The sequence below is a fragment of the Camarhynchus parvulus genome, chromosome 10, assembly GCF_901933205.1.
Source record: "Camarhynchus parvulus chromosome 10, STF_HiC, whole genome shotgun sequence".
Classification (NCBI taxonomy): Eukaryota; Metazoa; Chordata; class Aves; order Passeriformes; family Thraupidae; genus Camarhynchus; species Camarhynchus parvulus.
Window position 1 is genome coordinate 18,094,478 of NC_044580.1, and position 22,813 is coordinate 18,117,290.

The 22,813-nt window shown below is 46.2% G+C and overlaps 2 protein-coding genes across 2 annotated transcripts; one reads left to right on the forward strand and one right to left on the reverse strand.

Moving 5' to 3' along the window:
• Nucleotides 1–1,300: 1,300 nt before the first annotated feature.
• HACD3 (3-hydroxyacyl-CoA dehydratase 3) lies at nucleotides 1,301–12,742 on the forward strand. Its single transcript, XM_030955265.1, has 11 exons — nucleotides 1,301–1,428; nucleotides 1,859–1,901; nucleotides 2,945–3,018; nucleotides 4,903–5,067; nucleotides 6,453–6,504; nucleotides 6,870–6,980; nucleotides 7,599–7,726; nucleotides 8,219–8,331; nucleotides 8,817–8,923; nucleotides 9,703–9,834; nucleotides 10,760–12,742. The coding sequence occupies exons 1-11, from the start codon at nucleotides 1,342–1,344 to the stop codon at nucleotides 10,834–10,836; spliced, it is 1,089 nt and encodes a 362-aa protein (XP_030811125.1). The 5' UTR covers nucleotides 1,301–1,341; the 3' UTR covers nucleotides 10,837–12,742.
• A 164-nt stretch (nucleotides 12,743–12,906) lies between these two features.
• On the reverse strand, nucleotides 12,907–22,624 carry INTS14 (integrator complex subunit 14). Its single transcript, XM_030955264.1, has 12 exons — nucleotides 22,316–22,624; nucleotides 21,943–22,217; nucleotides 20,691–20,798; nucleotides 18,755–18,910; nucleotides 17,648–17,766; nucleotides 17,091–17,233; nucleotides 16,258–16,350; nucleotides 15,617–15,761; nucleotides 15,230–15,363; nucleotides 15,009–15,127; nucleotides 14,568–14,633; nucleotides 12,907–13,719 (listed from the first exon to the last, which is right to left on the reverse strand). The coding sequence occupies exons 2-12, from the start codon at nucleotides 22,162–22,164 to the stop codon at nucleotides 13,468–13,470; spliced, it is 1,557 nt and encodes a 518-aa protein (XP_030811124.1). The 5' UTR covers nucleotides 22,165–22,217; nucleotides 22,316–22,624; the 3' UTR covers nucleotides 12,907–13,467.
• Nucleotides 22,625–22,813: the final 189 nt, after the last annotated feature.

A 22,813-nucleotide genomic window follows, 5' to 3' on the forward strand; every position in this document is an offset into this window, starting at 1 on the left:
GGGCACACCCAGGCTCCAGTGCAGTGAAGTCCCAAAACACACTCAGGTTCCAGCAATGTGAGCCCCCCAAAACAACCCCAGGATCCAGAGCTGTGAGCCCCCACCCAATGGTTCTACCCCCGAATTTCCCTTTGCAAAGCACAATCCCTTTTTTTTTCAAAGGAAAATGGTTTTTTGAACCCCCATAAACCAGAAAAAATAACTTTCTGCAGGTGGTCCCTCCTAAATGCACATGCAGGTGGAAGCTCTGGGTCATACGGGGAGCTGAGGGCTGGTTTTCCCCACATGCTGCCCCAAAGGGTCTGTGGGGTTTGTGTTCCCAAATAAAGCCTCTGGGGCTATTGCTACAGCTCACCCCACCTTCTGTGGTAGCTTCACAACACCAGGGGCTGGCAGAGGGTGGAATGCTCCATGCAGGGCCAGGCTGGGGCAGGGACCTGCTTTTTCCACAGCAGAGATTCACATGGAAACCCTGAGGCAGGGAGAGGCCATGGCAGGATGGGGCTGAGGGAGGATGGATTTGCTCTTGGAATGAGGATGGCTGTGGGCGAGGGGCCTTTGTGTGAGCTGCTGAGGAGTGAGGGGTGGGTTTTTTGGAAAGAACAAGTCAATGCTGTCCTTTTTTAGCCTTATTATGATAGAATCATGGAATCGTGTGGGTCAGAAGTGACCGTAAAGCTCAGCCAGTTCCAACATAAGCAAGGCAACCAAAATCAGATTGCTCCAAGCCTCATCTAACCTGGCCTTTAACACTTCCAGGGATGAGGCAGCCACAGCTTCTTTCGACAGCCTGTGCCACTGCTGGGCCAGCAGAAGGTCCTGGGGCACATAATAACGACAGTGTAAGAGCTGAAACACGTTGCACGGCTGCAGAATTGCTATTTGCTAAATTCTTATCAGCCTCTCCTGTCATGGCTGAGATGGAGTCAGTCTCTTCTACCAGGTAACATGCTACAGGACAAGGGAAACAGGCTTAAGTTGTGCCAGGAGAGGTTTAGTTTGGATATCAGTGACATTTTCTTCACAGAAAGCGCTGTTGAACATTGGCACAGGCTGCCCGGGACAGCGGCGGAGTCCCCATCCAGGAGGGATTTCAAAGGCATGGCTCAGCGGTGGGCTCGGCAGTGCTGGGGAATGGTCAGAAGGGATCCGGGAGGGCTTTCCCAGCCCAGCAGACGCTGCGGCTCAATGACTCGCACCGATGAGGGCTCGGAACCCCTGAGGGCGCCCGGCCATGGCGGCCCCGCCCGCCCCCCGCGGCGCGCGCAGGCGCGGGGCCCGCCCGGCGGGGGTCGGAGTGCGCAGGCGCGGGGGCGCCGCGGGCCGGTGCGGGCCGGGACGATGGCGGGGCCCAGCCTGCGGCCGCACGTGCACTGGGCACAGCGGCACCGCGAGCTCTTCCTGCGAGTGGACCTCAGCGACGTCCGGGTACGGCCGCGACACCCGGGGACACCTGGGGGACTCTCCTGCGGGGGGCACACTGACCTGGGGACACCCGGGAGGGGCATCTGCGGACAGCCCGGGGGTGACACCTGGGGAGCGCCGGGCGGGGACACCTGTGGGGAATTGGGTGTGGGGAGAGACTCACCTGGGGGACCCTGGGAGGAAATCACCTGCAGGACACCTGGAAGGACTCACCTGCGGGGGAAATCACCTGCAGGACACCTGGAAGGACTCACCTGCGGGGGAAATCACCTGCGCGGGGGGAGCACCTGCGGGACCCCCAGGGTGGCTCACCTGCGGATCCCCGCGGGGACAGCGGCTGTGGGCTCGGCGCTCCGGGGAGGGCCGTGCGGGACCCCCGGGTGGGTGCACTGACCCCGTGAGCTGTCACCTAATGCGTGTTCTCCCTCCGCAGAACCCGGACATCACCATCACTGATAATGTCCTGCACTTCAGAGGTAGGGGCTCCATCGGGGGGGTCTCAGCCTGGCCCCCACCCCGGGGCTGTCCCACTTGTCCCCATCGCGGGTGCCTGGTTCCCATCGGTGGCAAGAGCCGCTGTGCTGGGCATGTTCAGATCCGCCACATTCCCACCCACAGCCCTCTGTGTTCCAGCCCTGGTAACCACAACAGGCCCTATCTTATCTAACAAGAAAACCCCAACCTCTCCATATTTAAATACCAGTGGAATTTCCATATATCCTTCCCATCCTGGGCTGGCCAAACCCTGGAGATAACTCACAGCAATTTTTCCTTTCACAAAGACCTTGTGTGCAATTCTTATCAAGCCTCCACATCAGGAACTAGTGCACCACTTGGAAACTAAAGCAGATCTTGCCCTGAAAGATGGGTTTTTTGCAGCTGGACAGCTGCATATTTCAGCACCACGGAATTTTTTAAGATGTCTCATTAGGAGCTGCTGCCTCCTTGGTGAGCCACAGCCAGGCCATTTGATAGGAGGGTGTTGCACATCGTGTTCTCTTTGGGATCAGTTTACGGTGTGGAAGGGTGGGAATTATACACAGTGTGCAGTTTTGGAGCCCTTCCGGGGACAGGATCAATATGGGAGATAACAAACCCTGATAAGTGCCCTTCTGCTACTGGGAGGGACTCCCCACATCACCCTCCTACTCACCCAGCAGCACCCATCTCCCTGGGTGCTGCGTTATGCAGAGGCTGGATCCCCCAGCAGGAGATTTCCTGCTGGATTTGAGTTATCTGTGAGCAGCCTTTTGATCCCCTCTTTTGGGAATTTGACGTGCTGGCTTCCTGCAGCAGGAACCCTTTTCCAGCATGGTGCAGACTTGCAGCAGCTTTAGCTGCTGACTCCTGCATCTGCCCCTCCAAGCAAGGTTTTGGTGTCTTCCCTGTAATTGTGTGGTTTCCTCTTGCCTCTGAGGAAGGGAGGAAGAAAGTGCTGTGAATAAGTGCTGAACATTGCTGTGTACAAAGCATCCTTTGCAGGTGAACCTCACACTGACTGTGAATTCTTGTCTTTTAGCCCAGGGTCACGGTGCCAAAGGAGACAACATATATGAATTTGAGATTGAATTCCTCGAGGCAGTTGAGCCTAAAGTAGGTATTTTTACTTCTCTAATTCTTGCAAAGAAAAAGTAAATTTTGAAGAACTTGAAAGGGAAATGGCTGTGCACAAAGTTCCCAATATACTGTTTAAATTTTTCTGGTAACTCTGTAACAGCCAGCTCTGTGGCAGTCCTGTGTGCCATTGTCTTGTTTTAATGCAAATCACCTCACTGGAGCTGGTGCTTGCATGGACCAGCTTGAGTAAGCACTTGCTTGTCACTTGTTACACAGCAGTTTTAAAGTTTTTTAAAGGATTTAAAGCAGCAAAATAACAGGAGAATCTGGCAGTGTGTTGTCTGATGCAACCTTGACTGGTGGTCAGGGGAACATTGTGCAGTTAGTGTGATGTTTCATGGCTTCTTTTGAGTTGGACAAAATAGAGTCAGGAGAATTTGTGTTTCTGGCTTGAGCAGATTTCTTAGGCTGTGATATGTTGTGGCTCCTGCTGGAGAAGTCTTTCCTTAATCCCTGTTGCAGTCTGAGTGGGAAGAGATGTCCCTCTGTGTTACTCACAGGTGGCTGTGAGGTCTGTCCCCACTCTCAGAGCCTGGGGCACAGGAGAACTTGGGCTTTGCTCCTGGGGCAGGATTTGTGCTGTTTATTCCTGGCTAAGTTTGGGATAACTCCAGTCAGGCTGGGAACCACCGTTCACCTCTGTTCCTCAGCAGGGAAGGAGAAGGAGACCATTGGAGGGGGAATTTCCAGGCTCTGTCAGCAGGCATGTTTCTGGTGTGGCTCCTGCCAGGTATGGAGTGGCAGACAGTGAACAGCTCTTGGTTCCAGGGTCTGGTCACTGCCTTATCATCTGCCTGGCCCACAGAGTGGGAGAGGTGCCTGTCTCTGCCTGTGCCTGTCTCCTGTGCTGGCAGACACAGGCTCTGCTGTGAGCCAGGCCTGGAAGGCAAGTCCCTGCCTCTGCAGAGCAGCCTCCTTCCAAAAGTTGTCACTCTGAGTCACTGTGGAAGGACTGGAGAACAGACTGAACTCTGTGTAACTACAGATGGTCAGGACCAGGCAGCATCACAGTCCAGATTTTTCTCCTTTAGTTTTGATGTGCAGCATGAGTTCCCCTTGCTGGTGCCAGCAGTGAGAAATGGAGCCTGTGGCAGGCAAGGATGAGGTGTAGTAGCTGTAAATTACAGCAGCTGCCTTCAGATGTCAGAGGAGCATCCAGCCAGCCTTGACAGAGCAGAGCTGCTGTAACGTGCTCAGTTAGGAGTGCAGCTTGTGCAGCAGTTTCAGCTGGTCTGACGGGCAGTGCCACGTGGAGCAGCCTCGGTGGTCAGAAGGGCTCCAAGGTGACAATGCCATGGGCTCCAAGGTGACAATGCTGTGGACTGTAAGGATGGAGAGGTTCTGGGCTGCCACTGTGCAGATGGAGAGGCCTTGTGGGGTGGCAGTGAGCACACTGCTTGCTCTGTTAGCTCACCTTGTGTCCAGGCATTCCCTAAGGCTCTTAGCTCCTTCCCTCGGTGCAGCAGGGGTCACATGGGGTCCCCTGTTTAGACAAGTACCTGTGGCTGCTGGCAGTGTTATTTTTACTGCTGGCTACAGGAGGTGGGTGGCTCACAGTACTAAGTGCAAGAAGTGTAAAGCCAAGATCAGGGGTTCTGTCTAAGAAGGCTGGCAGTGGGGTCTCTGCTGGCTCTGTGGTGGGATGCAGTGGTGCTGTGATATGGGCAGGCTGCTCATCAAGTCGTGCACCCATCACAGCTGCCATCTTCAACTGGACTGCCCTTTGCTTCCATGCCTTGGGTGGCAGAGAGAGGTTTGTGCTGCAGCAGTTGTGTCATCCCTGCCTCCTTGATAAGAGGAGTTTGTTTCTCAGCCTCAGAGCTTGTTTCATCAGACTTTTGCTGATATGTCTGCCCCCAGCCTGTGTGCAGGATGACCCAAAGGCAGCTGAACATCACTGTGCAGAAGAAAGAGAGTAACTGGTGGGAGAGACTGACCAAGCAGGAGAAGCGCCCACTCTTCCTGGCACCCGATTTCGACCGCTGGTTGGATGAGTCGGATGCTGAGATGGAGCTGAAGGAACAGGTGAGTCCTGTGGCCACCTGGAGCTTGTGCTGCCACCTACAAAGCAAGGACAGCTGTTCTCCTGTGCCTGAACCTGCACTCTTCATTTACTAGGAGTTCCTGGCATGCTGATTGTTATTGCTGTTCTGTATAAAGTTGGTTAACTGTCACATCCCATGAACTCTCTCCTCTTACCATAGAGTAGTCCTCCTGGGGGGAAAAGACAGACTCCCACATGGGCTTCCCCTGGTTTCCCCTTTCCCTGTCCCCTCACTGGCTTGGTACCCCTGGTGGCTAAGGAGACCAACCCCCTTTGCCCTGCCCTTATCTCCGCCTCCCACCCCTTCCCCTTCTTAAGCCACCTAGTGGTTGCAACCACTAGTGGTTGCCTTCTTTCTCGCCGAGTTTCCTTCAGCCACATGTGATATACTCTGCTGGAATAAACCCTTGCAAAAAGGAGCCTTTCTTGCCTCTCTCGCTGAGCCAGCTGTGGTGAGTGTTGTGTGGGGATCTGACTGCACTGCCTGAATGTTAACCCAACGTGCTTTCCTACAGGAGAGGTTTGTTGGGAACAGATAGTAGGCAGCAGCACCCACCATTCAACACCCGCATTTTTAGTTAAGTAGTTCAAATTGTAAGTGGGGATTTGAAATAGGCACATTTCTGGTTAGAACTGGAACTGGAGGCTGTCTGCTGGCTCCTTGCATGCGCTCCTTGCCTGGTGTGCTGATCCACAGAGGATCATGTCACTCTGCCATGTGGAGCCCAAAGGAGTGAGTCCTGGACATTGTCTGTCTGGGAAGCAGGGATTGCTGAGGCTTTCCCGAGCCCTGGCTGGCCCTGCTGGTGCATTCCCACCATCTGGTGAGCTTGAGCAGCTTACTGAGTGGGGAGGTGCAAGATGGACTTGGAAAAGGCTTGAACAGACCACATTCCTGCAAATCCCTTTTACAACAAACACTGTGCCCTGTTCCCCTCTGCAGCCGTGAGCTTGGCAGGGAGCAGAGAGGGGCACTGCAGTGCCAAGGCCCAGGAGCATTGGGAAAGGCAGGCAGAGAACCTGGGCTGGATGTTCTCTGTTCTCCTCAGGTTGCTGGTGGATCATGTAAGAAACAGCACAGTCATAACTGAAAATTAACACAGAAAGCAGAGGCTTTTTCAGCAAAAGCATCTAATTACTAGAACAAACCACACGGTGAGGGCAGGATAACTGGTTAACACCCTCTGGCTTTTACTGTACTATAATTTCTGGATGATGCATGTTCTGTTTTATGCTGGTGAAAATTTAAACCTTCTAGCTACTGTCTGCTTGGCTGAGTTTTAAATCCACCAGCTTTGCAGTAGTATAGTTAACAAATCACTTGCTAATTACAGTAAGTCTTTAAAACCTTATCCTTCATCTTAAGGAAGAAGAAAAGATTAACAAAATGAAAATAGAATCCAGAGTCCCAAAAGACCGTAAGTAACTGCATCTTTTTAGTGGGTAAAGTGGGATTTAGGAAGTTTGTTCACACTTTGTGAACCTTGACTCTTAAGGAATTTTGAGTGGCTTGGGGTGTCTTGGAGGAGATCTTTGTTTTGTGAGCTATTAGAAATTTAATAAAAATGGACTGAAGTTTCCAAGGAACATCAAAAATCTGACTAGCAAGTTCTGGAGTTCTGGCAGATAATGGCAAAAGCAGAACCCCCAGTGCACCCAACAGTGCTTTTATCACAATCAATAACTTCCCTTTTCCTTATAAGCTTTATTCTCAGAAAGCCTGGTTTGCAGCTCTTATTACCATTGTACTCTGCTCACCTGATGTGTTTATTATTGATTTTAGCTTTCAAACACCTGAAGAAGGGATACCTAATAATGTATAATCTTGTACAGTTTTTGGGATTCTCTTGGATTTTTGTGAACATGACAGTTCGACTATTCATCTTAGGAAAAGGCAAGTAATGAGCACTATTTTATTTATATTGGAGGGCTTGAGTTGATTTTCAGTGTTGTTTTTAAGACCTTTTAAATAGCAAAATCTAAAGGGAGATATATTTAGGAACTGAACCACGAATGCAGTGCCAAAGAGCACAATGAAAGCCTTTCAAAGGTCATCAAAGTGTCAAGGGCAGGAAAATACTGTCCCCTTGTAAGTCACAGCTGTGTACTCTGTGAATGATACTTGTGCTCTGCCAGAATCACTTCTAACAAAATCAGCCGAAGCAAAATGTCTCGCTGACTGCAATGTTAATGTTTTTGAAAATGATCTGGACAGAGTATTTTGTTTTTGAAGCAAGAACAATCCATTCTCTTGAGGTACAGCACTACTGCCATTTTTGTAAAGCAATTACTGAAATAGCTCTTGATCCTTCTGTGTGTGAAATGGAGCAGTGTTTCTGCCCCAGCTGCTGTGAGTTCAAGATAAGGCCTATAAAGAACTTATGTAATTATGCATCATGTTTTTCTCAAATACAGCTAGAATCCTGTTATCACAAGCTGTGCTGCTGCACCAACTTCCTGAGCATGGAAATTCATTTGTTCTCTAAAACAGTTGGTTTTCTGTGTCTTACAGATTCCTTCTATGACACATTTCACACTATTTCTGATATGATGTATTTCTGTCAGACCCTGGCATTAATGGAGATCATGAATTCACTAATAGGACTGGTCAAGTCACCACTGATCCCTTCTGTAGTGCAGGTTGTATTTCTAAATTCTTCTCCTTGCTCTTATGTTTAAAGTAAATGTTTATTTTACACAAGTGTTGAGACACTCCTAAAATAAGTGATGCAAGCTCACTGCCACTGGACTAGAGGATTTCTAATTCACAAGGCAGGAACCCATGTCTTGGCTGTGACAGGCTGTCTGTCTCCTTCATCACCTGGTAAGGGAGTGCAGGACAGTAAAAGCAAGAAGCTGATAAAAGTACATGATTTTGATTTGGTGCCAGTGCCCTTTTTATCCTGGTTGTGGTTGTTGTGCATAAAAATGAGGATGGCTGATTTGAGACTGGATCCCTTGGATTGTACCTAAATACAGGGCAAGATGCCTACTTGTAAGAAGCAGGTCACAGCTCAGCTGTGAGTTAGTTGTGTGCTCAGATGTGTGAGGAGTAGATATCTTGTGTTTCTGACAGCAAGGACTTGCCCTTCCTTCTGATGAAATGTTCCTTAATATGTTTTTCTTTAATAGATATTTGGAAGAAACTTCATTTTGTTTGTTATCCTTGGAACCTTGGAGGAAATGCAGAGCAAACCTGTGGTGTTCTTCATATTTTATTTCTGGAGTATCATTGAGCTGTTCAGGTTGGTGGGATTTTCCTCCTACCAAGTGTGCACAGAACAAAGTGGTTGTTCCCAAGAAAGAAGATTTTGATCTTTGTATTTTTTGGAAGAGTTGTCCCCAGAGGGTCCTTGAGTCATTGACTGTTCACAGCCTTCCTTCATCTGCCAAAAGCTAAGGCAGGCTGGAGTCTGAAAGTGATACTGCCCTGTTGCTTTATTTCTTTGGTGCTTTGAATTTCCATTGTTAAATGAGGCCTTTATCTTTGAAACAAAGTTATTTTGAAGGGTTTATTAGGCAGCCAGGCAGTTGCCTTCATGCCTGTGTTCAGAATGGCCTGAGCTCTGTAAACTGCCCAATAACCACGTGTCCATCATCATCCACAGGGACAATGCCTTGAATATTCTTGTGTCATTTGGGAATTGTGTTGAGCACACAGTGTATATACACAAGACCAATTCTAGTAGTAGTTTCCATTTTAAAGTGTTTGTTTCCCCTCACACTGTAGGTATCCCTATTACATGCTTTCCTGCATTGGAATTGAATGGAAACCACTCACCTGGCTCCGTTACACTGCCTGGATCCCTCTCTACCCCTTAGGGGGCTTGGCAGAAGGTATCTCCTTAAAACAGTTTACTAAATAATGAATTCAAGGCTGGGAAAATAACTCAATTTCTTTTTTTGGCAGCTGGACTTAAAATAGTAAAATAGAACAACAGATAAATAGATTTGCTTTGAGGTGAACCAAATATAACCATTCTGTCTTTCATACTGAATCAAATATTATTTTCAATTTGATGTAAAGTCTTCCTTTTGGAGGAAAGACTCCCTTTCTGGAGGGTGAAGTAAAGGCAATGATGGGTTGCATGAACCAATGGAACAAGAACAAGCTGCACAGGAGGCCAGTGCTCACTTCCCTCTGCTGAACCAAAGCTTTGTCTGCTGGGCCTGACTTGCTCAGCCGGGCCTGGGTTCACACCAGCTCCCAGGTCTTGATATTATCTTGTAAATGACTGCAGAGGACAGGCAGGGGCTTATTCCTGTGTTGCACACTCATGTCTGTGAGCCAGGAGGTGCTCTGAGCATTGCCCAACACCAAGCAGGGGGAGGAGTGTGCCTGTTTCATTGCTGGGGGTATTTCTGGATGGCAAATCCTGCTGGCACAGGCCCTGGGGCTGCAGCCGTGCCTGAGAACAGAGTCTCACCAGGAAGGTTCCCTGCTGCACCCCCTCAGGCAGGTGCTTCCCACCCTCCTGCATGTTCAACACCTTCAAAATTGCTGTCATTAATCAGCACTGGCAAATTAGAAGGGACTATGCTGAAATAGTTGGTGTAGGCTGGGTAATTACATATTTTATCTGTACTTGGTAATGATGGTGGCCTTCTGCTTTCAGCTGTCTGTATTGTTCAATCCATTCCAATCTTCAGTGAAACAGGGAAATTTAGCCTGGGATTGCCAAATCCACTGAATGTCACAATCCAGTTTCCATTTGTGCTTCAAATATATCTTATAGCCTTGTTTTTAGGTAAGTATTTAATTCTATTTCTCAGTATTGAAATAAAAAGTTTCCCCTGAATAACTTGATTTTTCAAAGAAAATGAAATTCCTGCATCTTGGGGACCATGGCAACATAAAATTGCTCGAGGTTAACTGTTATCCTTATGGATTGTTTATGTAAATTTGTCAGTGATGGAGAGGAACACACCTCCAATGAGCTCTGATTAGCCCTCCAAAAAGGTGTATTGGTAACAAATTAGCACCATAAACTTGAAAATTTTTTACATATATTTATAACCATAGTATACTTAGTTTCACCTTTTAGGGGATATTTGAGCTTTAGAATGATGCAATGGCAATCTAAACATGATTTCAAATTAATTTAGTTAAATGTTGCAATATTATCACAAATGCAACATGAAATCTTGTTTTTCCAGGAAACAATATAAATAATATATTTAAAGAAGGAAACCTGCTTGAGACATAGTTGGTTTCTGGTGTTACATTTGTAAACACAATTTAAATTCCTTGTACCCACACCCACGCTGGGTATCCACAACTCACCACAATCTAACCGAGAATTTGAAACTGAACTTTCACTAGATTTCTCCTGCTCACAGACATTGCTTAAAGCCACCCTCCAGTTGAGTTTTACTCTGAAATACCTGGTTCATCCTCCTTAGCTCTGCACAGCTGGTGTCACAACTTCTTAAAGGTGACAAACAAACCTTCTAAGCAGCTCTTTGCCAAACAGCCCGTGCAGCAACTCCTGCCTCAGCCAGCAAGAAAACACTTGCATTAGCTTTCACTGCTATACACACCCCTAAATAATTTATTTTGTTGTGTGGTGGTTGGGTTAATTGGGTTCTGTTGTTTTTCCTTTAGATTTGGTACAGCTATTTACCATAAAAAGACGCAGTGATGTCCTACCTAAACACTTCATTCTTTTCCAGGGGTATTTGTAAACTTCCGTTACCTCTACAAGCAAAGGAAACAGCACCTTGGACCAAAGAAGAGAAAGATGAAGTGAAGCAGGAGTGCAATGATTTCTTATCTCACTTGGGGACAAGATAAGCCTCTAATTCTTACGGTTTTACCCACTGTAATGCAAGAATTTTGTAAAATGAAATGACCACGCTAGATTTCATGATTTCATAGTGAATTCAGGTAACATTCCCTTATATTGGATTTTGTTCCCTTTCCATCATCTATGCATGGCATTTACCATTGAACATTTAAACGTGTATCCTGTCAACCAGCATATTAGAAAGAAATCCTATTATCTGCATATGATATGCTTATAATCAGTGGAGCAGCACTAACTAGAAATAGTGTTTATCTTTTAATTGGAGATTTGCTCTTTCAATATTGCATGCAGACAGGGCTTCTGATGTGGGATATGCTCTTTGCTGGCCTGTGCTGTTCCTGGGAGGCATCCTGATGGCAGGAGGAGGCACAGTCTGAGGCCACTGTGCAGTGTTTGGGTGTTTATCAACCACTGGGATAAACCTGCTCAGTATATACCCCCCCTTTTCTTCTGCAGAATTATTGATGGTGCAGAATTAAAACTGGAAGTAGCTAATGCTGATTTAAATGCTACCAACTTAGTCTGTTTCTAGTTGAGCCTTAACAGAATAGGAGCTCTGTGTGGACCATAGCAATGATAGCAATGTGTATTCCTGTAGCAACACATCCTGTCCAGTCATTAGGGAAAGGAAGCTGCCACTGAGGGCAGAAATGCTTTCCTGGTTGGTAGAGCAAGCATTGAAATGTAACAAAACAAGGGAACATAGGTACCAGCTTTCCCCTGGCACGTGAACCCCAACAGAACTCCATCCAACCCATGCAAAGAAAGAATGTGGAATTCTGATGGGAGATGGGGCCCCTCTGATCCATCCTGCCAGGGCTGTGGCTCCTGTATTTACAGCTTTCAGCAAGGCAGCAAAGTCACTCTCCTACCTGCATTTAGTGGTGCAGCAGAGAAGCTGGTGTGGGGCTCCTGGGGGGATGGAACAGGGGGGTCAAATAAACTGTATTATTTAGATAGCACATATCAAATCTTAGTAAGGGAGGTCCCACACACGGTTTGAAGAACCCTTTTCTATTTGCTTGCTTTAACCACCACCACTACCAAAGAGAAGCTCCCCCCACATTTCAGGTCATCTGCTGTCTCACCTGGAAACCTCTGGCTCTGTTGACTTTATTTCAGCATGTCCTCCTTCACACTGAGCCTCCTGTAGCTGATCCCAGATTCCTCTGGCCTCCTTAACCCAGCTTAGAAAGGTACAGCAAGTTTAGTTCATACTGCACTGTGGTTATCAACAGGTTGTTTCCCAACTGCCACTGCCCCAGGCACTGCAGAGCAATGCCAGCAATCCAGAACAGACACAAGCTGAGATTAGCTTAGTGCCATGTTACTATTTATCTTTTTCTATTGTAAAACAATATGAACCCTCCAGAAAATTATTTTATATATATTAAAAGTAACAAACAGAAGGTTTGTGATATGGACCCAGTGCTTGTTACTGTAAATGAAATAGTGTTATGAGGAGACTAACACAGAAGCAGTACAAGCTCCACGCTGCATTTCACAAATTGTGTTCTGTCAACAAGAGGCGTGATACAACTTCTCTTTGGGAGAAGCACAGCCTACTTTACTCAGGAGAGTTGAGCACTATTTACACAAAATTTCACTTAGCACACACTGTACCTATGTTTGAAGTATGTGAAAGGGTTGAATTAGCTGAGTAACAGAACAGCAAGGATCACTTTCATAATTTGATTTCTTCTCTGGGCATTTAAACCTCTGTTATGAAATCCGTATGTATTCATCAGTGAAATTGTGGTACCTAGTGCAAGCTGTCATGGACCTTACACTACTGAATTTTAGTCCTTCAGAAAGAATGTGTTTCTATTAATAAAGATTTACAACCAAATTTTGTTTTAGTTCAGTTGTTTGTTCTTTCAAATTATACTACTTCCTGAGAAGTTGTACAATTTGATATTTAACTTGAGATAAACAGCTGGGACCTGAGCCTTCACCAGGTCAGTCTTTTGGGCCACACAGCCTGCTATGAAAATGGAACAAATCCAACTTAAATTTTCATGAAGAATTACTCTTTATTTGTATTATGCAAATAAAAAAAAATGTGTCCCAAGATCAAGTTACTTTCAGAAGCATAAGCACTGCAAATGCAAGTGATAATGCCTAGTACAAACTGTCAAGTTGGGCATAAAGTCAGGGCCAACACCCCAAAATCAGTTTTTATCTGATCTTGCAGGGTGCTTCTCACACCTTTCTTTGGACTAATCAAGTTGATCTTGAAAGTGTAGTAGCTGCCTTTTAGGATACTTTCACCAGCGAGTTCAGTTGTGTAGTAACTGCATTTTGGGGAGGCCAAAATCCAAGAGCTGCCAATGGCATTTTTTCTTTCCTCACATGTACTAAATAACTTCCACCCATCATCCAACACCACCACTGGGTTTGGGACGCTTTCCACAGTTTCCAGGTCTGACTAACAGCCACCACAAACGAGCTACGTTTGTTTAGAGCACTGATGCAAAACTTCCCCATTTGGACAGGAAGTTCTTCAAACAGCGATTGAACAGGCCAGAAGAAAATCTTGAGCCTTAATCTAGAGAAGCTCCCAAAATGGAGACTTCACATTCTCTCAGTGCTGCTGCTGGAAAAGTCTGTCTGCAGAGGAGCAATGTTGTGATCATAGGCAGCGTATTCCGAGGCCCCAGTACTTGCCACCTTGAGCTGCTGGGCCGCGTGTGTGAGCTGGAAGGCGGCGTCGGGGTGGGCGGTGTCGGGGAGCAGCGTGCACTCCCGCTCCAGCATGTCTGCCACGCCCTTCAGCAGCTCCAGGAAGCCAAAGGCCAGAGCTGCCTTTCGCAAACGATTCAGCTCCTGCAAAGACACAAAACCCATTTTAAAGCCACTCCAAGCCTCCACATCAAACGTGGGTTTCCTGCATCTGTTTTTAAAGGTGATGTTACTCACAGTGCAGCTGCTGGAAAGTGCCCAGCTGCTCATGGATGATAAAAAATCAGGCCTGAAGATGACAGTTGTCTTCCCTTGATCCTTTTCTATAAACCTCCACTTCTTCCTTTTGTGCATTCAGCTATTGTACCTGCCTGCTTTGTCTGTGTCCCAGCAGGGCTCCAGCTTAGGCTTCACTGACTGACTGCTGCCTTTGACCACAGCGTCCAGTAAAATGTAGATACATTGATTTTTCTTCCCTATAAACTGAACAGTGCTTATGTGCACTTAGGCAGGGTATTCTTTCTTCAGGTCTCTGGAGGCTGCAATACCAAACTGTTTCAGCACTAAGCTTGCAAGAGGAATAATTACCTCCAGCTACAGTCTGGTTATGGATCATTATGGTGTGGCCAAATGTGCCTGGAACTTTGTCTTTCTCTGATTCAGTTGCAGATAAAATGGAGGAGACATTTTCAAGACTCAGAATGACATCTGTGTTCCTATTCCTCTCTGATCCCTGTTCATTTCTGCCTGGACAACAGCATAGAAGTTCACCATGGAAGTAGCAGAGGTCATGAGCGGCACTTGTAGACATGACACATCTGTGCCAGAAAATGTAGTGCCAGACCATTGAAATGAGACCCCCTTGTCTCACCTAACCAGCCTGTAAGTTTTTGCAGAGCACTGCAAGCCTGAACAGAACACACTGTGGTTCTTCTGTCAAACGTACCATCATCACTACAGATCAAACTTGGCCAGCCTGGAACGTTACTCACTTTATAGAAGGTTTGTGTTTTTTCAGGGAGTTTCCTTGCATTTCTCAAGATCTTCTGTACATCTGTCTGCAGAAAAGAGAAAAAAAAATCCAATAATCTTGGCAGCTTCTGGGGGAATCTGCAGAACAACCCCCAACTCTTTATGGATAAATTATCCTGACCATTGACAAAACTGCAGCTCACAAAGGCTGAAACATAACTGGTAATTATACTAAATCAAATAAACCAAGCCAGATGCTCCACTGGAGACACAACTCTCATTAAACAAGCTATGCTTTCTGATTGCATTTTAATCATGACATTGTAAAGAGGCAGTGTTTATAAAAATGAAAGAAAAGCAATAAAGCAATTGCACTAAATGGGCAAGACATGCACAGACTGCAGCTCCTGCTGAGATGGCTCCTGCTGCTCCAGGTAAAGCAGCACAACCTGGCTCATTACCTGGAGGCCACTGGGTTTGATCCAGACAGTGACATTCTGAGCGTAGCTGCGTTTGTTCTTGGGCTGCAAAGGGAAAGGGCTCTTGTTGTCATCCTCTCCATAAGGATTTTCTTTTGCATCTGGGAGAAAAAATAAATTATAGACTTAGCAACCAAGAATTGCCAAGATCATTCACACAGCACTGAATGGTTAAGAGTTACTCAGAGGAGTGTGACCAGTACCTGAAATGGGGCCAAGCTGTGCCATCTTCCCCAGCCATGGGAGGGGCTCAGGACCAGGTTCAAAGAGTGACATCATGAGGTTTGATTTCTTCTTGCTATCAGCTTGTGAATAAAGCATACCATACCACTCTGGCCTGTGGAAAAAAGCAAACTCTCAAAGGCTGAAAATCTTCCACCCCTCTCCATAGAATGTGCCTCCCTCTCACTGTGTGGAGGCTCAATGTTTGCAACTTGTACTGACAGAAACAAATCTGCAATTAAAAATCCACAGCTTAGTCTAGCAGTGCAGAGTTCTGCACAGAATACAGATATAAATAAGCATAATTTATAAATAAAGCCTAAATGAGCAAAGTAAGAGATTTTTCAGGCAGACATCCAGCTCCATACCCCAACTGGACGAGAGCCACCATGCCTTCCACTTTCAGGCTGCCATGTAATAAAACACAGAAGTTGGGGATTTTCCCAGCAATCTGATTAGCTGAATTCTCATCTTCAGTGTCATCTGTGATCCCAGGTCCCACCTCATCCCCCTCTAGGGAAGAATCAAAGCAAACAAAGAGAAAACATAAGAATAAATTCAAACACAAGAGATCTGTTTCCATGACACCACCCTTTACTGTCTGCCTGCAAGAGTTAATTAATACTTTTGTAGAACAAACAGCTGCAGAATGAACTGCTTGGGCAAAGTGGCACAATAATGATACATAAATGTTCCACTGCATTGTACTCAAGGGCATTAAATATTCATCTTGCACCACATATTTCATGGCTCCTTATTATTCTGAACTGTATGTTTAGCATGTTCTATTAATAATGATGTTGTAAGGACCCTGGCCCCTCTATGAACTTCACAAAGAACACAGTATGCAAAATAAGAGAGCTTGTGGTCAAAGTTTTAATTCTAATGCAATCACACAAATATGACATCTGATATTTTGATAAAGCAAAAAAACCTGTGCTTCCAGTCCAAACCTCATTACAAGGGAAGCTTAAAGTAGTTTTTGCTGAAATAAACCCAACTTGCTCACCTCTGTTAAGTGCAATGGGCAGTACCAAGTGTCTGGATAAGACAGGAGGGCTGGAAATGTCTGCAATATCTACAAACCCAACAATTTCTAGATCTGCAGGGAGACAACAGATTTAAATCAGATTTAAGACAGTTTAAATCATATTTGGAAATAACTGAAATGTATTCAGAGGCTATTTAACATCACTACCACCACCAGATTTTGTCATTCTGAAGCAATGACTAAAGACAGCACAAGAGAACCCAAACTGAACTGGAGTCCAGAGGTGTTAATAAGTAAGAAATACATAAAACACACAACTTTTGAGGATGACTTCCAGCACACACAGACTGCTGCCCATGAGCTGTGCTGCTGGACAGTTACAGAACTGAGCACCTTGATATTTACACTGCACACAATCCATTGCTGTCTTTTAAATTCCAAAAGAGAAAAAGCAAACAGCTGCTGCTCATGGGAGCTGTGTCCACTAACGGGAGAGCTGGAAAGGTTTTTCTTTGCATAGTTATTTTTAAAAATAATTTCTTATTAGCTTATGAGGGTGTTCATGGAAAGCAGCCTGTGGCTGTTTCCCAGTCTCTACCCCTAGAAATTGTCACCCTGAGCTCTAAAAGTGCCTCTACCCTACTGCAGCCCTTTAGCCAGGTACACATGGATGAAGCAGGATGATATTTTTGTTCCCTGGTGTCACACATACACCAAAAAAATTACACAATCGGAGACTGATCCTTGCAGAGACAAAGTGGATGAGGCAATAATTCCAGAGGATGACAGATGGTAGTGAAAGGGCAGAAATCAAATGGATTTTAGTAAAAAAGCAATCAAATATTTGTTACCTGTATTAATTGCTTTAGGAATGGGGTCTATTTCCTCATCTATAATGAAAGGCTCTGGTCTGGGAAATACTTGCACATCAGATGTTAAGTGGCCACACTTGAGGACAGCATGGAATGGTGTATAAGCCAGGTCTATTAGCTTTCTAGAACACAGTTATTAAGGAAAACATAATACATATTATATGAAAATAGTTTGTCTAAGGCACACTAATTTAGCTCCCAAATCTTTTTTAACTACAGTTAATTCAATAGTTCTAGTGTTGCTAAATTATGAAACAAAGCAGCATTATCCCACTCATGGAAAATGAACAGTAATTATGGAAATTACTGTCTTCTATCTGCCAAGCATAAACAGATGCTACAGTTTGGTTACAATGACTAAATAAATATTGACCATAACCAGTGAAGGCCAAGATGAAATTACAGTTAACAAGATTAAAAAATGAAGAATTTAATTAGAACATCTCATATCACCAGATTTCTTATTGTATTTGTTTTTCTTTTGAGATATCAACTGGGGACCTTCCCAAAGGTCTGTTATCTACAAATGTGCTCACCCAAACATGGACTGCACATTCTTCAGGCACAGGGGGCCATCAATGGTGAAAATCTGCCCTTCCCCATTGTTTAAATCAATGAGCCGTTCCAGGCAGTCTAAGGAATCTGTGCTTTGAAGCTGCAGAAAAAGAAAGGGAAATATTTTTGTTGAGTGTTCTTTTTATTCTCTTTTGTACTAACCAGTATTTTTAAAGAAAATATACACAACACAGCAAAAAGCATCTGATTGGATGTTCCCATGATTTTTTGTTCTCTCTCTCCTTTCCAAATAAACGAACATTCTTTGTCTCCCAGGCGATGTTCTCTTATTACTTATCAGAAATAGATGATTTATTTTAAATATTTATTTTAAATATTTTCCCAGTTAATTTGAGATGTTAACAGTGCTTCAATCCACCAGCTTAATCAAAAGGGTCATCCTTGACAGAGACCATGAAGCTGAGATATCTAATTGATGCCTAAGCAGAAAACCCTTCTGTGAAGGCCACAAGAATACAGGTGTCAAATCAAAAGCAATGCTATTAATAAAACTTAATCTAATGAATATTAGTCAAATAGGCTTCTTTTTAAACAAATGTTTATGCAGCAGAATTCTAACTCCTGTGAAGATTTTTAAAGCTGGGATTGAAATTTGCAAGAGAAAGAGAAAGGAGGAAGAAAATTGACACCTTTCCTTCACAACTAAGGGAAGGTGTTTTAAACACTGGCTTGGAGACTCCAGTCTTCCCCTCTAACATTTCTACACACAGCTACTGTGTCTTAAGTGTTAAGCATCTTTGCAACACAAGTAATTTATTCAAGAACTTAACTGCAGATTAAGAAGAGCCCCAAAAGCATTCAACATAATTAATGCAGTAGAAATATTAACAGAGACATTAAAATTCCATAATATTCCCCAGGGACAAACTGACATGATTTATAAAGACTATGGTAATAATGCAATAGCAGTAGATAATAACAGTGCAACAATAAACCTTAAATTCTTTCACCCAATAACTAAGCACCAGAATGTCAACTAAACCTTAAGCACAAGAACATCAACACAAGTGGCCGTTAGTTCAGACAAGCCCAACAATTACCCAAGGCAACAAAGAATAAGCCATCACCTCTTCCAGGTTGGCCATGCACATGACGTAGAGCTTGGACGGGAACGGGAAGGGCAGTGGGAACCTGTTGCTGTCGCTGCGCTGGCTGTGGGTGGCCAGGGAGTGGCGCAGGGAGCCCCGGCCGATGCCCAGGCAGCCGTCGGTGACCAGGACAACCTGCGGGGACCGGGGACAGTGAGACACTTCCAGCTGCACCGCGCACCTGAGCACCCGCACACTGCAGGAGCCTTCCTGCAGCACCTACCTGCTCCCACCCAAACTCCCTGCTCCCACCCAGCTGGGCAAAATTTCCAGAAGGAACCCCACATCAAGGAGAAATTGAAGATTGAACCCTCATGGTTTACACGGTGTGAATGGTAAAGAAATGTTTTCTTGGCATTAGGTAATTGCACCAACATTTGAATCTCATATATTTAATTTTTAAGTGTACACTAGAAGCACAGTGACTACACAGCCAAAAACCAGCCTCTTGCTGCTGGACTCAAGGATTCCAGGTTTATTTTCAGATGGGTGATAAAGGCCATTTCTTCTGCAGAATCTGGAGAGCAACTCAACTTCCACTACAAACCACAGAAACCTCAGAAAAGGGTAGTATTAGTGATCTTAATGCTTTGCAAATACAGCTGCATTATGCTCACATTTTGCAGCAGAACTACTATATCAAAACCACACACTTTTTCATTCAATTGCACATCCAGAGTCAATCCCTGTGGAAACCTGCACTAATTATAGTGAATAATGGGATTATTTACACTCAGCTGTGACCCAGCTTCCAGAGGAGTAAAAGAGCTGCTCCTTCAGTGCTGCATGGCAACGGCAGGCATGATTTCTGGCTGTTAGGTAAGGAAAATCAAATCCAGCTGAAACTCCATGTGTAATTGCTACATCCAGATTTGTATTCCCCCTGCATCCCCAGTCTCTCTCACAGTCTCCTCAGAACTGGTGCTCACCAATGATGTTTTCCACCACTCCAAGGCTGCACAGTACATTCCTCAGTGCCCTCCACCACCCCAGCACCTGAAGTGCCAGTAAAATCAGCTATGGCACAAATGAGAGACAAAATAATTGAGGTCTAATCTCTGCTTGGTTTTCACAGCTTTCTTGTTGTTTGCTTTCTTGTTTTTTGCTGTCCCAAGGTGCCTTTTGTCCATGCTGGATGATGAAGCACTGCCTAACCAATAAACCTCTGTCCTTTTTCCCTTTAAGAAATATTGCTTCAGGCATCTTCCCACTTCACTGAGTTGCAAAATTGCTGAACTTAAATCGAGTGTCTCAGAAAACCAAGGGTTAAAGCAAACTCTGCCATAAAAGGCAGCAGATTTGGAAGGCTGAGAGCTTGCAGGGCTGAATGGGGTATGTGAGCAGCTGCGTGGCAAATGACTCATTTGGGAGAGAAGTCAGATCAAAACACGCTCAGCAGCAGCCCCACACTGTTGGTTGACAGCTGGGATTGTTACAAGCCCTGGAAACCATCAAGGAGTGGAGGGGAGAGGCTCCTGATGTGGGACTACACCCTTTCCAAATGGACTGAGGCTCCTGGGACAGCAGACTGCACCCACATCAAACACCAGGCCTGCACAGCAGTGCTCCTGAGCCACGTTTTACAATCCACTGCACTACAAGAACACACGGGGCAGGAAACAGTCTCATTTTTTTTGCTGCTGAATATTTTTATAAAGATCACCTTCTGTTCATATTGCAGGTTTAGCCAAAATATGAATTCTTTGTGTTTTTGCACAAAGCATGCCTGAGAGCATTCCAAACTTTCAAATTACATTTACATTTCTATGTGCAACTCACAGGAACAGAATCAATCACAGAATCACAGGATGGTTCGGGTTGGAAGGGGTCTTAAACAGCACCAAGTTCCAATCTCCCTGCCAGGGATAACTAAACATGCAGTGAAGTAAACTTGAACCAGAGCAATCAGCCATACCTGGCAAGGAATTGCTGCCCCCCACTCCTGCTGGACAATATTGCAAACCCCCAGCAGCGCTGACTCCAAACAGGTTTTGTCATAATCATCCATGTTACTGAGGGCTTCCTGCAAAGACAAACACCACAGTCACTGCTGGGGGAGCATCCCTGCCAGGACACACCCAGCAGGCACTCCTGGCTTTCAAGGAACTGTAATATTATCAACATAGCTCTTTAAGAGTGAAAAAACACCTTTGCATGTCTTAAAAAAGTAAAAACCTGAGGCAACATCCAATGGGAAACATTTAGCTGAGAAAATCCTCACAGGTGTCAGAGCAGAGACCACGAGGAGTTTGTTTCATAAAAACTCTTTGGCAGAGAGAGAGAGTAACAAACCCAAAACTCACATCTGCATCCATAAAGCAGCTTCTCTCCTAGAAGTAAAAACCTCACACTTAACACAGGGTGCAGCTGTGAGATGCACTTGCTAAAGGAGCCTGGTTGGGCTCCTGGCTAGCAAAATTCCTCAAATGAACTCTTAGGGAAGTGAAGATTAGAGAGGATGCACTGGCACCCACTTGCTAAACTGCAAACACAACAGAGAACAGCTTTAAAAATCTCTTTGCCCAATGGACAAACCTAAACCACGGTGCCCTGTGAGAGCAATGTGTCATTTCCCCCCCATGTGAGGGTCAGATATAAATGTACAAATTTTACTGGATTCACAGGCTCCAGTGCCTTATTGCACTCATGTGAAACTTCCCTCTTGGACTTTCTCCTTCCCATTTCCTCCTCCCAACTTCCCACCACATCTGTGAGGCCTAAAATCACTCATTCTCACTCTTGCACTGTTTTGACCTCTACACACTCTCAACAGCAGCTTCTCTCTACCAAAGTCTTTCTAAATGGTCCTGTCAGCTGCATTGTTTATCAACAGCAAACCAACAATTACACATAAAAACAGGGACAGCACAGACCCACTTGGGGAGCTTCATCAGGCAGCCCTTCCCCCCATCCCATTTTTAACTCCATCCCATTTTCGACTCAATGAGCCACACCCCAGTGCTCACCTGCAAAGGTGCAACTGGCAAAGTTCAATGTTTCAAGCACACTCATTTCATCTGCCCTTAAAATGAGGACAAATTCACTCAATTCAAAACGTTGTGCACAGGATGACACCAAATCACAGAATTTCACCCTGCTTTAGTGGCACAATTGGCTGATTTTTAAAAATGTCGACGGTTTACTGCTTTAGCGTTCACACCCCCTACCTGGAGTGTGTTGTAGTCTCTTGTGAAGGGCACCATGAGCTCCCAGAGGGATGAAAACACCACCAAGGCCGTGAACTCCAGCTTGTAGTTGGTGGCCATGTGCTCGAAGAGCATGGTGAGCCCGTGGGCAGCCAGGTGCTTGCGCTGGTACTCCTCGGAGCCCTCCACCGACACGGGCCGCGTCATGGACAGCGACACGTCCATCACCACCACCGTGGGCATGGCGAGCTGCTCCTGGGCCGCCCTCACGGACGGGCTCGGCCGGGATCAGCTGCCTGCAGGGGAGGGAAGGCACAAATCACCAGCAAAGCTGCACCCGGGGAGCCGCGCGTCTCGCCCCCTCACGCTGGCCCCGGGGAGAAGCGACAATTACCCTTGTCCCCCTCAGAACGAGGGGCTGAGCACAGATGAGGTGAATACACGCTGAACCCCACACGGCATTTCCAGCCGGGCGCAGCGCAAGGCCTGGAGACGGCAGGAGCTGAGCCTCGCTGGGGAAAAGGCGCAGCCCTGCCGCTCCGAGGGCGGTCGGGCAGGGATCCAGCCCTCCCTACGAGCCTTCGCCCTCAGCGGGGCTGTCCCGGGAGCGCTCCCGGACCGAGCGGCGGCGGCGGGCACGGAGCGGGGCGGCGGAAGGGAAACGCTGCTGCACACCCCGGCCCGCCGCGCCGCCATGCGTCCGGCCCGGAAAGCGTCCGGCCGGAAGGCGCGGCCCGGGCGGGAAGGGCCGCGGCTCACGCAGCCCGCCCGTGAGGGCTGACCCCGCGCGGGAAGCGGGAATGTGGGATGGCCGTGCTGGGGGAACGTGGTGCCCACGTAAAATAGCACCACAAATGACCGCTATGTGTGGAGAAGGGTTTATGCACTGGGA